This window comes from Somniosus microcephalus, chromosome 8 (genome assembly GCF_052327205.1).
Source record: "Somniosus microcephalus isolate GS21.2 chromosome 8, FLI_Smic_1.0, whole genome shotgun sequence".
Classification (NCBI taxonomy): domain Eukaryota; kingdom Metazoa; phylum Chordata; class Chondrichthyes; order Squaliformes; family Somniosidae; genus Somniosus; species Somniosus microcephalus.
In genome coordinates this window covers 45,055,176-45,068,103 of record NC_140994.1, presented here as the reverse complement: position 1 = coordinate 45,068,103, position 12,928 = coordinate 45,055,176, and the positions used below count along the sequence as shown (strand labels likewise).

Here is a 12,928-nt window from a genome sequence, read left to right as displayed (position 1 = left end):
TAGAAGCACACGTAAATGGAAAAAGACACAATCCTAGATGCACAAAGGTATGCACGTGGGTGTAAGAAAAAATGTTAATGTTACGTTTCAGTTATAGTTATGACACACAAATTTATTTCTTTGCACAACTTTCTTATCTTCTCCATTTTTGCCTGCTACCTGGGAAGTGGCTTTGTCACTTGGAGTTAATGGCGAGACATGACTTAACCTAGAGCAATGGGATTTGGGTGACAGAATGGCTTGGTCATTGCGAGGCCCTGGGTGCCCCTTCCCTGGCTTGTGTTAGTGCTGAAGCACTTTTCCCATTTTTTTATGTGCAGAAGGCAGTTCAGCTTTAAGAGCTGAAGACTGCCATTTCGGCACTATTTTTTACATTTTTTTCAGAAGGCAGTTGAACTCCAAGGGCTAACGACTCTTCTTAAATGATTTTTATTTTATTCATTTTAGAAGGCAGTTCCCCTTTAAGGGATTGACACCGCTTTCTGAAATGACAGGCTAGCTTTAAGACAATGCTGCCTCGCTCCACGGACGCTGCGGCCTCGCTAAATTGGGCCTCCTGCTGAGATTACTGCCTGAAACAGCACATTACACTGCAGGTTTTGCACTGCGCTAATGTAAATCAGCAGGCAGCACCAAAATACAGGTGCTGCGTGCGCTCTTTTTGCAGGCGACGGTTAACTTCGGCCCGCAGTGGCACCGGCAGGTTTCCGGCCTGCTCAAATTTCTAGGCCATAGATGTTACAACATGGAAACAGGCCATTTGGCCCAACCAGTCCATGCCAGCGTTTACCTTCCGGGCAAGCAAATAGCCCTAATCGCATTTACCCACCCTGTTACCATATTCCTTTAGCCCATTTTCCTCCATTCATCTATCCAATTAGCTTGAGTGAGCTGATTATTTACTTTGTCAACTTACGGCTAAACACTGCATTGCCTGTGGCTAATTGGCAAGTGATATTTATCATCCGTAAACACCTTGAAAGATTTGAATTCTGCATATACTCCTACCAGTTGTAATGTTTATTAATCGAGTTGAAAATTTGAAAGACGCCTAAGGGAAGAAAATGAAAGAGCATTGGTAGTCCAAGTTTTTCAAAAAATTCTATACGTTCAGTAATATATTTTATGGCTGAGCCTTTACCTGCTACTCCAAAGGGTCTTCTCAGCCCTGTGGTGAATTTCTTGGTATGATTGTCCTTCAGCTCCATGCGACCCACTCTGACAATTTGGCACACAAAGCTAATTTTTTCTCTTTTAAGATCTTTGCTGCCAAGGTCCTGTGAAAAACATGGAGATATCCCAAATAAAATATTCCAGCTCTGATGAAGTAGACACATTCAAAATGTCATAACCTCTCTTTTCTCTTTACTGATGCTGACTGACCTATTTCCAGCATTATTTTTTAAATTGAGACAAACTAGTATACTCGATAGCTTTTTAAAAAAAAAGCCTGAATTAATATTCTAATTTAACTGTGTAGGTATTGTCCTATACCTATCCAATAACGGAGGTCGACTCGGAAGAACAAACAGGTTTTTAATGTTGGATTAGATGAAATACAGCAGGCAACGTGGAACAGGTCTTTCCCCAGCGGGGACGCCACGAGGACTGCCTGGGCAGCCCCGTGGATCATGTGATGACGTCATCGCATTTTCCCGCGCTTGGGGCGGTCACGTGCTATGCGTCGTGACGTCACCGCGTTCTTCCACGCTTGGGGCGGTCACGTGCTATGCGTCGTGACATCACCGCGTTTGTCCGCGTCATCGCGTTTACCCGGCACTGCAGCTGGCCGTTGCGGCCGAAGTCGCGGGAGCGGGAGGCCGAGCTGGGCCGGCGATTGCCGCAGGAGCGGGAGACCGAGCTGGGCCGGCGATTGCCGCGGGAGCGGGAGACCGAGCTGGCCCGGCTCGCGTTCTTAAAGGGGCAACGGCCCGAACATGCAAATAATATATACACAACGTTGAAGAGAGTTATGTACAACAGGTAAGAGACATTCGGTAGTGCCACTACAACTGCAACATTAAAGTTGACCTTTATTTATTTCTACAGATGGTCTGAAAAATCACTTGACATTGTCTTCAGCTGAGTAATTATGTACCTTACCAGGAGATTAAAGCTTTACCTTTACCTTGAGAGGTCATGGTGAGAACGAGCACGTAAACTTTGTTTGGTAAGCAAACCCTACACTAGAAATAGAAAGTTTTTAAATGCCCTTAATTTTTCATGCCAGACAGTAAAGATCATCTGATCATCATCAGTGCAGAACTAATGTGGAGTAACAACTGTATCAGGATGAAATTACTTGTCCTCACAAAAACACAGTTGAGCCAAGCCCAAGTTGGCAACTTGCAGTTTTCAGCACCATCACGGTCCATTTGATCACAAAAATGCTACTGGAAAAATCAACAATTTGGTAAAAGATGCCTTTTTGTCTGTCCAAAATTGAGCCGTTTTCCAGTGTAACATGTCCAAGACTGCCTGTTGCATACTTACAAGCGATGGTCTGGAACTACAAGTATAGAAATGTACTTGATGCACCTGCTCAAAGGAAAATGATAAAGGGTCCTAACCTGAAGTCTTTGTTTTCTGCAATACCTGATAAATCTGATGTGTAAAATTATCGCTGCATCTTACAATCTCTGAACTGAATATGTAAGTGTAAATAAGGAATGGAAATACTGTCTTACGAAATACCTCATTACTTAACTACAGTGTAGCTGAACTACACTGCTTTTGACAGAACCTCTCTCTAGGTTCTGACCAGATGGAGTATGCCTCTCCTGAGGTGCAGTGCTTCCTCCGTAACATGACAGCCTCATGGAGCTTATTATTGAATGTAGTGTATCTAATCTGAATGGCTGACTACATGCATATTTTCAATTCGTTAGAAAGTATGACATTTTAAAAATCATCATTGTTTTGTCTTAAAGCTTTCCATCTAATTTTTAATTCATTACTCTGGTCATATTATATTGGCTTTTCTTCCACTTCTCCATCTTAGATGTCAATACTTGTACAGGTAATTTACTCTTTAAAAAAAAAATCAGATTGTGGCATTTCAAAACTTCAAACCTAAATCTAACCAAAAAAAACCCCACCAAATTCAAATACAAGGAAGCCTGTTCAACTTCAATCTCATTTCCATTTTTTAATCAATCGCAAGGGATAAGCTCCATCATTTATCCCTGCAATTCTGCGACGTGAAACCAATTCAAAGTAAAAGTGAACTATCAAACAAAAACCAGGCCATTGCATGAAAGTTTTATCAAGCTAACTATTACTTAAAAAAAATTAAAAGGTGAAAATAGCTTACTGTAAATACAGCTCTTAGGTTGTTTAGCCGGTCTAGGTCTATTGGAAGGCCTGAGCTCGCCCATCGAACTAGGTAGTTTTCACTGTAAAAACAAAACTGGTTTGTAAATTTTGTTACTCCCAACACACTCACTAGCAGTTCTTACTACTCCTTCTATCCATTAGTAGATTCAACAGCAAATGAAAGTATGTATTTTTATGTAGACTTTAGCAGTAGGAATCATTATGAAATTAAGCTAACAGTGGTAAAATGAACTGTGGCATGCTAAGCCTTAAGCAAAATATACTCTCTCAAGTTCATGAATGCTATTAGAGAGTAGGTATGTGCACTTGTAACAAAACTACACATTTTAAATGCACTCTTCATTGCCACGTCCAGAATGCAACTTACTTTAGAGACTGATGGTAGGAAGCAAAACAGTGACAAGTACTATGGATGAGAAGATTCATGAACTAATTGTAGGTTTCTCCAAAGGTAAACAAATGAATGATTAAGTATTTGGGAATTGTGTGTGTAGTACTGTATATAGATTTACAGCACAGTAACAGGCCATTCAGCCCAACAGCTCCATGCCAGTGTTTATGGTTCACGTGATCCTCCTTCAACTAATCTCAGCAACACATCCTTCGATTCCTTTCTCCCTCATCTAGCTTCCCCTTCAATGCATTTATGCTGGTCATCTCAACTACTCCTTGTGGTAGCAAGTTCCACATTCTAACCACACTCTGGGTAAAAAAAAGTTTCTCCCGAATTCCTTATTGGATTTATTAGTACGATAGCAAAATACTGCAGATGCTGGAAATCCGAAATAACAACAGAAAATGCTGGAAAAACTCAGCAGGCCAGGCAACATCAGTGGAAAGAAATTAGAATCAACGTTTCGGGTTAAAACCCTTTATCAATATATATGTAATAGTGCCTCTGATATCTCTTCCCCTAACTTCTTTTAATATGCACGGATGCAATCCATCCTAACCACAGCTTTTATCCCCTCCAAGTCACACACGATCCTGAATTGGAAATATATCGCCATTCCTTCATAGTCACTGGGTCGAAATCCTGGAACTCCCTCCGTAACAGCACTGTGGGAGTAGCTTCACCACATGGACTGCAGTGGTTCAACAAAGCGGCTCACCACCACCTTCTCAAGTGGTGGCGGGCGGCGGCGGAGGAACGACTATAAGAGGCGGCAGCAGCAGGTAGGCCCCACAGCGGCGGCGGACCTGGTTGGAGCGGCGGCGGCGGAGGAGCGACTACAAGAGGCGGCAACAGCAGGTAAGCCCCACAGCGCCGGCGGATCTGGTTGGAGCGGCGGCGGAGCAGGTAGGTTTACCAATCTCAGAGCGGGAGAGGGAAGTAAAAAGTAATCGAAGTGTGACGTCACCAGAAAGCAGGTGATTCGTTGGTGAGTATTTCTCCCTTTTTTCCAAACTTAAACTCTGTGGTGTATAGTTTCTAAGCGCTCTGTGGTGTAGCGGGGACTGCTGTTAAACAAGGGCCCTTAAGTATATCATTAAACTGTAGTGTAATTGGTGGTATTGATTTGATTTAATTTAATTTGAATTAATTAAAGGGTAAGTCATGGCAGAACGGCTTGGCCCCATGGCATGCTCCTCCTGCGCTATGTGGGAAATCAGGGACACTTCCTGTGTCCCTGACGACCATGTGTGCAGGAAGTGTATCCAGCTGCAGCTACTGGCAGACCGCATTGCGGCGCTGGAGCTGCGATTGGATACATACTGGAGCATTCGCGATGCTGAGGACATCGTGGACAGCACGTTTAGGGAGTTAGTCACACGGCAGGTAAAGGTTGTACAGGCAGAAAGGGAATGGGTGACCACCAGGCAGAGTAGTAGGTGCAGGCAGGTAGTACAGGAGTCCCCTGTGGTCATCCCCCTCTCAAACAGATATACCACTTCGGATACTTTTGAGGGGGATGACCTTTCAGGGGAAAGCAGCAGCAGCCAACTTCCTGGCACCAGGGGTGGTTCTGCTGCACAGGACGGGAGGAAAGAGGGGTAGAGCTATAGTAATAGGGGATTCTATTGTAAGGGGAATAGATAGGCATTTCTCCGGCTGCAAACGAGACTCCAAGATGGTGTGCTGCCTCCCTGGTGCAAGGATCAAGGATGGCTCAGAGCGGCTGCAGAGCATTTTGGATGGGGAGGGTGAACAGCCAGTTGTCGTGGTGCATATAGGCACCAACGATACAGGTAAAAAGCGGGATGAGGTTCTAAAAGCTGAATATAGGGAGTTAGGAGGTAAATTAAAAAATAGGACCTCAAAGGTAGTAATCTCAGGATTGCTACCAGTGCCACGTGCTAGTCAGTAGAAATAGAAGGATATTTCAGATGAATACGTGGCTAGAGGAATGGTGCAAGGGGGAGGGATTCAAATTCCTGGGACATTGGAACCGGTTCTGGGGGAGGTGGGACCAGTACAAACCAGACAGTTTGCACCTGGGCAGGGCCGGGACCGATGTCCTAGGGGGAGTGTTTGCGAGTGCTCTGGGGGAGGGTTTAAACTAAAATGGCAGTGGGTTGGGAACCTGAGCAGGGAGACAGAGGAAAGGGAAACGAGAATAAAAACAAAAGACAGGAAGGAGAAAAAACAAAAGTGGCAGTCAGAGAAATCAAGCGTTTAAATCAAACACAGCCACAGTAAATAATAATCCTAAAAGGTCTAAGAGCGTTAAAAAAACAAGCCTGAAGACTTCGTGTCTTAATGCGAGGAGCATTCGTAATAAGGTGGATGAATTAGCTGCGCAAATAGAGGTAAACGAATATGATATGATTGGGATTACGGAAACATGGCTCCAGGATGGCCAAGGCTGCGAATTCAACATCCAGGGGTATTCAATATTCAGGAAGGATAGGCAAAAAGGAAAAGGAGGTGGGGTAGCATTACTGGTTAAAGAGGGGATTAACACAATTGTAAGGAAGGATATTAGCTCTGATGATGTGGAATCTGTATGGGTAGAACTGAGAAATACCAAGGGGCAGAAAACGTTAGTGGGAGTGGTATATAGACCTCCAAACAGTAATGCGGAGGTTGGGGATGGCATTAAAAGGGAAATTAGAGAAGCGTGCAATAAGGGCACAATCATGGGTGGCTTATATCTACATATAGATTGGGCTAACCAAATTAGTAACAATACTGTGGAGGAGAAATTCCTGAACGGGATGGTTTCCTGGACCAATATGTCGAGGAACCAACGAGAGATCAGGCCATCTTAGACTGGGTGTTATGTAATGAGAAAGGATTAATTAGCAATCTTGTTGTGCAAGGCCCCTTGGGTCGGAGCGATCATAATATGATAGAATTCTTCATTAAAATGGAGAGTGAAGTAGTTCACTCAGAGACTAGGGTCCTGAATTTAAATAAAGGAAACTACGATGATATGAGGCGATAGTTGGGTAGGATTGATTGGGGAATGTCACTCAAAGGGTTGATGGTGGATAGGCAATGGCAAACATTCAAAGATCGCATGGATGAACTACAGAATTTGTTCATCCCAGTTTGGCATAAAAATAAAACAAAAAAGGTGACTCAACCGTGGCTAACAAGGGAAATTAGGGATAGCATAAGATCCAAGGAGAGGACATATAAATTGGCCAGAAAAAGCAGTAAACCTGAGGAGTGGGAGCAGTTTAGGATTCAACAAAGGAGGACAAAGGGGTTAATTAAGAGGGGGAAAATAGAGTATGAGAGTAAGCTTCCAGGAAACATAAAAACTGACTGTAAAAGCTTTTATAGATATGTGAAGAGAAAAAGATTGGTGAAGTCATGCGTAGGTTCCTTGCAGTCAGAATCAGGGGAATTTATAATGGGGAACAAAGAAATGGCAGACCAATTAAATACATACTTTGGTTCTGTCTTCACAAAGGAGGACACAAATAACCTCCCAGAGATGTCGGGGAACATAGGGTCTAATGAAAGGGAGGAACTGAAAGAAATCAGTATTTGTAGGGAAATGGTGTTAGGGAAATTGACAGGATTGAAGGCCGATAAATCCCCAGGGCCTGATAATCTACATCCTAGGGTACTTAAGGAAGTGGCCCTAGAAATAGTAGATGCATTGCTGGTCATCTTCCAAAATTCTATAGACTCTGGAACAGTACCCATGGATTGGAGGGTAGCTAATGTAACCCCACTATTCAAAAAAGGTGGTAGAGAGAAAATGGGGAATTACAGACCGGTAAGCCTGACATCGGTAGTGGGGGAAAATGCTAGAGTCCATTATAAAAGATGTAATAGCAGAGCACTTGGAAAACAGTGACAGGGTCGGACAAAGTCAACATGGATTTACAAAAGGTAAATCGTGCTTGACTAATCTACTGGAATTTTTTGAGGATGTAACTGGTAAAATAGATAAGGGACAACCAGTGGATGTGGTGTATTTGGATTTTCAAAAGGCTTTCGAGAAGGTACGGCATAAGAGATTAGCGTGTAAAGTTAAGGCACATGGGATTTGGGGGCAAGGTATTGACTTGGATAAAGAACTGGTTGGCAGACAGAAAGCAAAGAGTTGGAATAAACTGGTCTTTTTCCGAGTGGCAGGCAGTGAGTGACTAGTGGGGTACCGCAGGGATCGGTCCTTGGACCCCAGCTATTCACAATATATATTAATCATCTAGACAAGGGAACTAGATGTAATATCTCCAAGTTTGCAGACGACACAAAGCTGGGTGGGCGTGTGTGCTGTGAAGAGGATGCCAAGAAACTCCAGGATGATTTGGACAGGTTGGGTGATTGGGCAGAAGCATGGCAGATGCAATATAACGTGGATAAATGCGAGGTTATCCACTTTGGTGCCAAAAACAGGAAGGCAGATTATTATCTGAATGGCAATAGATTGGGAGAAGGGGAAGTGCAATGAGACCTGGGTGTCCTTGTGCACCAGTCGCTGAAGGTAAGCATGCAGGTGCAGCAGGCGGTTAAGAAGGCAAATGGTATGTTGGCCTTCATAGCGAGAGGGTTTGAGTACAGGAACAAGGATGTCTTGCTGCAGTTGTACAGGGCCTTGGTGAGACCACATCTTGAGTATTGTGTGCAGTTTTGGTCGCCTTATCTGAGGAAGGATGTTCTTGCCATGGAGGGAGTGCAGCGAAGATTCACCAGACTGATACCTGGGATGGCAGGAATGACGTACGAGGAGAGATTGGGTCGATTGGGCTTATACTCGCTGGAGTTTAGAAGAATGAGAGGGGATCTCATTGAAACTTATAAAATTCTAACAGGACTAAGACAGACTGGATGCAGGAAGGATGTTCCCGATGGTCGGGGAGTCCAGAACCAGGGGTCACAGTCTAAGGATAAGGGGTAAGCCATTTAGGACTGAGATGAGGAGGAATTTCTTCACCCAGAGAGTGGTGAACCTGTGGAATTCTCTACCACAGAAGGCAGTAGAGACCAAATCATTAAATATATTCAAGAAGGAGTTAGATCTATTTCTTAAGGCTAAAGGGATCAAGGGATATGGAAAGAAGGCAGGGACAGGGTACTGAATTTGGATGATCAGCCATGATCTCATTGAATGGCGGAGCAGGCTCGAGGGGCCGAATGGCCTACTCCTGCTCCTATTTTCTATGTTTCAAGGGCAATTAGGGATGGGCAATAAATGCTGGCTTTGTCAGCGACCCATACATCCCGTGAATAGTTTATCAATTATCTCCCCCCTTTGTAACTTAAATGTTTTATATCTTTTTTGAACTCTTTCCTAATGTCATGTTTTTATTTTATTTATTCATGGGATGTGGGCCTCGCTGGCAAGGCCAACATTTATTGCCCATCTCTAAATGTCCTTCAGAAGGTGGTAGTGAGCCACCATCTTGAGCTGCAGCAGTCTGTGTGGTGAAGGTACTCCCATGGGGCAGTTAGATAGGGGGTTCCAGGATTTCAACCCAGCGATGATGAAGGGACGGCGATATATTTCGAGGTCAGGATGGTGTGTGATTTGGAGGGGAACTTGGAGATGATAGTGTTCCCATGCGCCTGCTGCCCTTGTCCTTCGAGGTGCTGTCGAAGATGCCTTGGCAAGTTGCTCCAGTGCATCTTGTAGATGGTACACACTGCAGCCACGGTGCGCCAGTGGTGGAGGGAGTGAATGTTTAAGGTGGTGGATGGGGTGCTAATCAAGCGGCTGCTTTGTCCTGGATAGTGTCGAGCTGCCCGAGTGTTGCTGGAGCTGCACTCATCCAGGTAAGTAGAGAGTATTCCATCACACTCCTGACTTGTGCCTTGTAGATGGTGGAAAGGCTTTGGGGAGTCAGGAGGTGAGTCACTCGCCACAGAATACCCAGCCTCTGACCTGCTCTTGTAGCCACAGTATTTATAGAAATCATAGAATAGTTACAGCACGGAAGGCGGCCATTCGGTCCGTCGAGCCCTTGCCGGCTCTCTGCAAGAGCACTTCAGCTAGTCCCACTCCCCGCCCTGTCCCCGTAGCCCTGCAAATTATTTTCTTTCAGGTACTTATCCAACTCCCTTTTAAAAGCTGTGATCGAGTCTGCCTCCACCACGCTTTCAGGCAGTGCACTCCAGATCCTAACCACTCGCTGCATAAAAAAGTTTTTTCTTATGTCGCCTTTGGTTCTTTTGCCAATCAGCTTTAATCTGTGTCCTCTGGTTCGCGACCCTTCTGCCAATGGGAGCAGTTTCTCTTTATTTACTTTGTCCAGACCCCTCATGATTTTAAACACCTCTATCAAATCTCCTCTCACTTTTCTCTGCTCTAAGGAGAACAACCCCAGCTTCTCCAGTCTAACCACGTAACTGAAGTCCCTCATTCCTAGAATCATTCTTATAAATCTTTTCTGCACCCTCTCCAAGGCCTTCACATCCTTCCTAAAGTGCAGTGCCCAGAATTGGACACAATACTCCAGTTGAGGCCAAACCAGTGTTTTATACAGGTTCATCATAATTTCCATGCATTTGTACTCTATACCTCTATTCACGAAGCCCAGGATCCCGTAAGCTTTTTTAACTGCTTTCTCAGCCTGCCCTGCCACCTTTAATGATTTGTGCACATATACCCCTAGGTCTCTCTGTTCATGCACCCCTTTTAGGATTGTACCCTTTAGTTTATATTTCCTCTCCTCATTTTTTTCTACCAAAATGTATCACTTCACACTTTTCTGTGTTAAATTTCATCTGCCACGTGTCTGCCCATTCCACCAGCCTGTCTATGTCCTCTTGAAGTCTATCACTATCCTTCTTCTTAGGCAGTCCCTCGGAACTGAGGACAACTTGCTTCCACATTAAAAATGAGTTTGCAGGTGACTGATGAGTCCAATGCAGGACCTACAGTCTCTGTCACAGGTGGGGCAGACGGTGGTTGAAGGGGCGGGTCGGTAGGGTGCTTGCGTTGACATGCGCTCCTTGCGCTTGGCTTCCGCTTGCTCCCGGCGAAGAGACTCGAGGTGTTCGGTGCCTTCTCGGATGCTTCTCCTCCATTTTGTGCGGTCTTGGGCCAGGGATTCCCAGGTGTCGATGGGGATGTTACACTTTTTCAAGGAGGCTTTGAGGGTGTCCTTGAAGCATTTCCTCTGCCCACCTGGGGCTCTCTTGCCGTGCCGGAGCTCCGAGTAGAGCGCTTGTTTTGGGAGTCTCGTATCGGGCATGCGGACAATATGACCCGTCCATCGGAGCTGATTGAGCGTGGTCAAAGCTTCGATGCTGGGGATGTTGGCCTGAGCAAGAACACGGACGTTGGTGCGCCTATCCTGCCAATGGATTTGCAGGATCTTGCGGAGGCAGCGTTGGTGGTACCTCTCCAGTGCTTTGAGGTGCCTGCTGTATATGGTCCATGTCTCTGAGGCATACAGCAGGGCGGGTATCACTGCTGCTCTGTAGACCATGAGCTTAGTGCCGGGTTTGAGGTCCTGGTCTTCAAACACACTCGTCCTCAGGCAACTGAAAGCTGCACTGACACACTGAAGGCGGTGTTGGACTTCGTCGTCGACGTCTGCCCTTGTTGACAGTAGGCTCCCGAGGTATGGAAAGTGGTCCACGTTGTCCAAGGCCTCGTCATGGATTTTGATAATTGGGGGGGCAGTACTGTGTGGCGGGGGCAGGTTGGTAGAGGACCTTTGTTTTACGGATGTTTAGTGTAAGGCCCATGCTCTCGTACGCGTCGGTGAAGGTGTTGACGAAAGGTGACAAGTCCAATTGCGGTAATTACAGAGGAGTTTCCCTGCTGTCTGCCACAGGGAAAGTCATCGCAAGAATCCTCCTCAATCGCCTCCTCCCAGTGGCCGAAGAGCTCCTCCCAGAATCGCAATGCAGATTCGGCCCACTAAGCGGCACAATGGACATGATCTTCACCGCACGTCAATTACAAGAGAAATGCAGGGAACAGCACCAACTGCTGTACATGGCCTCCTTTGATCTCACAAAAGGCCTTCAACACTGTCAACCGTGAGGGATTATGGAGTGTCCTCAAATTCGGCTGCCCTCCAAAGTTTGTCACCATCCTCCGCCTGCTTCACGACGACATGCAAGCCGTGATCTTGACCAACGGTTCCACCACAGACCCAATTCACATACGAACCGGGGTCAAACAAGGCTGTGTCATCACACCAACGCTCTTCTCGATCTTCCTTACTGCAATGCTCCATCTCACCCTCAGTAAGCTCCCCACTGGAGTGGAGCTAATTTACAGAACAAACGGGAAAACTGTTCAACCTCCGCCGCCTCCAGTCCAGATCCAAGATCGTCCCATCCTCTGTCGTCGAATTACAGTATGCAGACGACGCTTGCATCTGCGCTCACTTGGAGGTCAAACTCCAAACCATTGTCAACACCTTCACCGAAGCATCACTATCCTCCTCACTGTTCACTATACATCCAAGTTTTGTGTCATCTACAAATTTTGAAATTGTACCCTGTACACCCACATCCAAGTCATTAATATATATCAAGAAAAGCAGTGGTCCTGGAACCGACCCCTGTCCAAAAAACAACTGTTCAACACTACTCTCTGTTTCCTGTCACTTAGCCAATTTCAGATCCATGTTGCCACTGTCCCTTTTATTCCATGGGCTTCAACTTTGCTGGCAAGCCTATTATGCAGCACTTTGTCAAACGCCTTTTGGAAATCCATGTACATGTCAGCCGCATTGCCCTCATCAACCCTCTCTGTTGCCTCATCAAAAAGACTTGGGTCAACTTGATCCAGACACTCGTCAGATCCACATGGGGAGCAGACGCTCAAACCCTCCGTATGGTAACACTCGCCCTGGTGTACTCTACAGCGGAGTGCTGCTTTCTGGCTTGGCTCTCAAGTCCACATGTCAAATCCGTTGATGTCCAGCTGAATTCTACTATGGGAATTATCACCAGTACACTTTTATCAACACCAACACCTTGGCTACCCGTGCTTGCAAACATTGCACCACCATAACTACGCCGCGGATATGCAGTCTCCAGAGAATACAACTGCTACACTAGCAAAGACATGCTGATCCAGGCCGGCTTGAACAACCCACCACCAACCCATCTCAAATTTAAAAGGTCATTTTGGACCGTCGCCGAAGCCCTTCAGCGATCTCCCCTCAGCCTTGATGACCAATGGCGAAATGCTTGGAAGAACTGCAACATACGGAATGGATTCCT

At 45.6% G+C, this 12,928-nt stretch overlaps 1 protein-coding gene across 5 annotated transcripts in view; it reads right to left on the bottom strand.

Annotated features, from left to right (window-relative positions):
• dock1 (dedicator of cytokinesis 1) overlaps nt 1-12,928 on the bottom strand; it is a 712,419-nt gene that overhangs the window by 570,367 nt on the left and 129,124 nt on the right. For all 5 annotated transcript variants that reach the window (XM_085994680.1, XM_085994678.1, XM_085994676.1 and 2 more), the window contains 2 exons: nt 3,314-3,395; nt 1,142-1,277 (listed from right to left, as the gene is read on the bottom strand). In XM_085994680.1, coding sequence (XP_085850806.1) covers nt 1,142-1,277; nt 3,314-3,395 — 218 coding nt within the window. The remainder of the gene's footprint in view (nt 1-1,141; nt 1,278-3,313; nt 3,396-12,928) is intronic.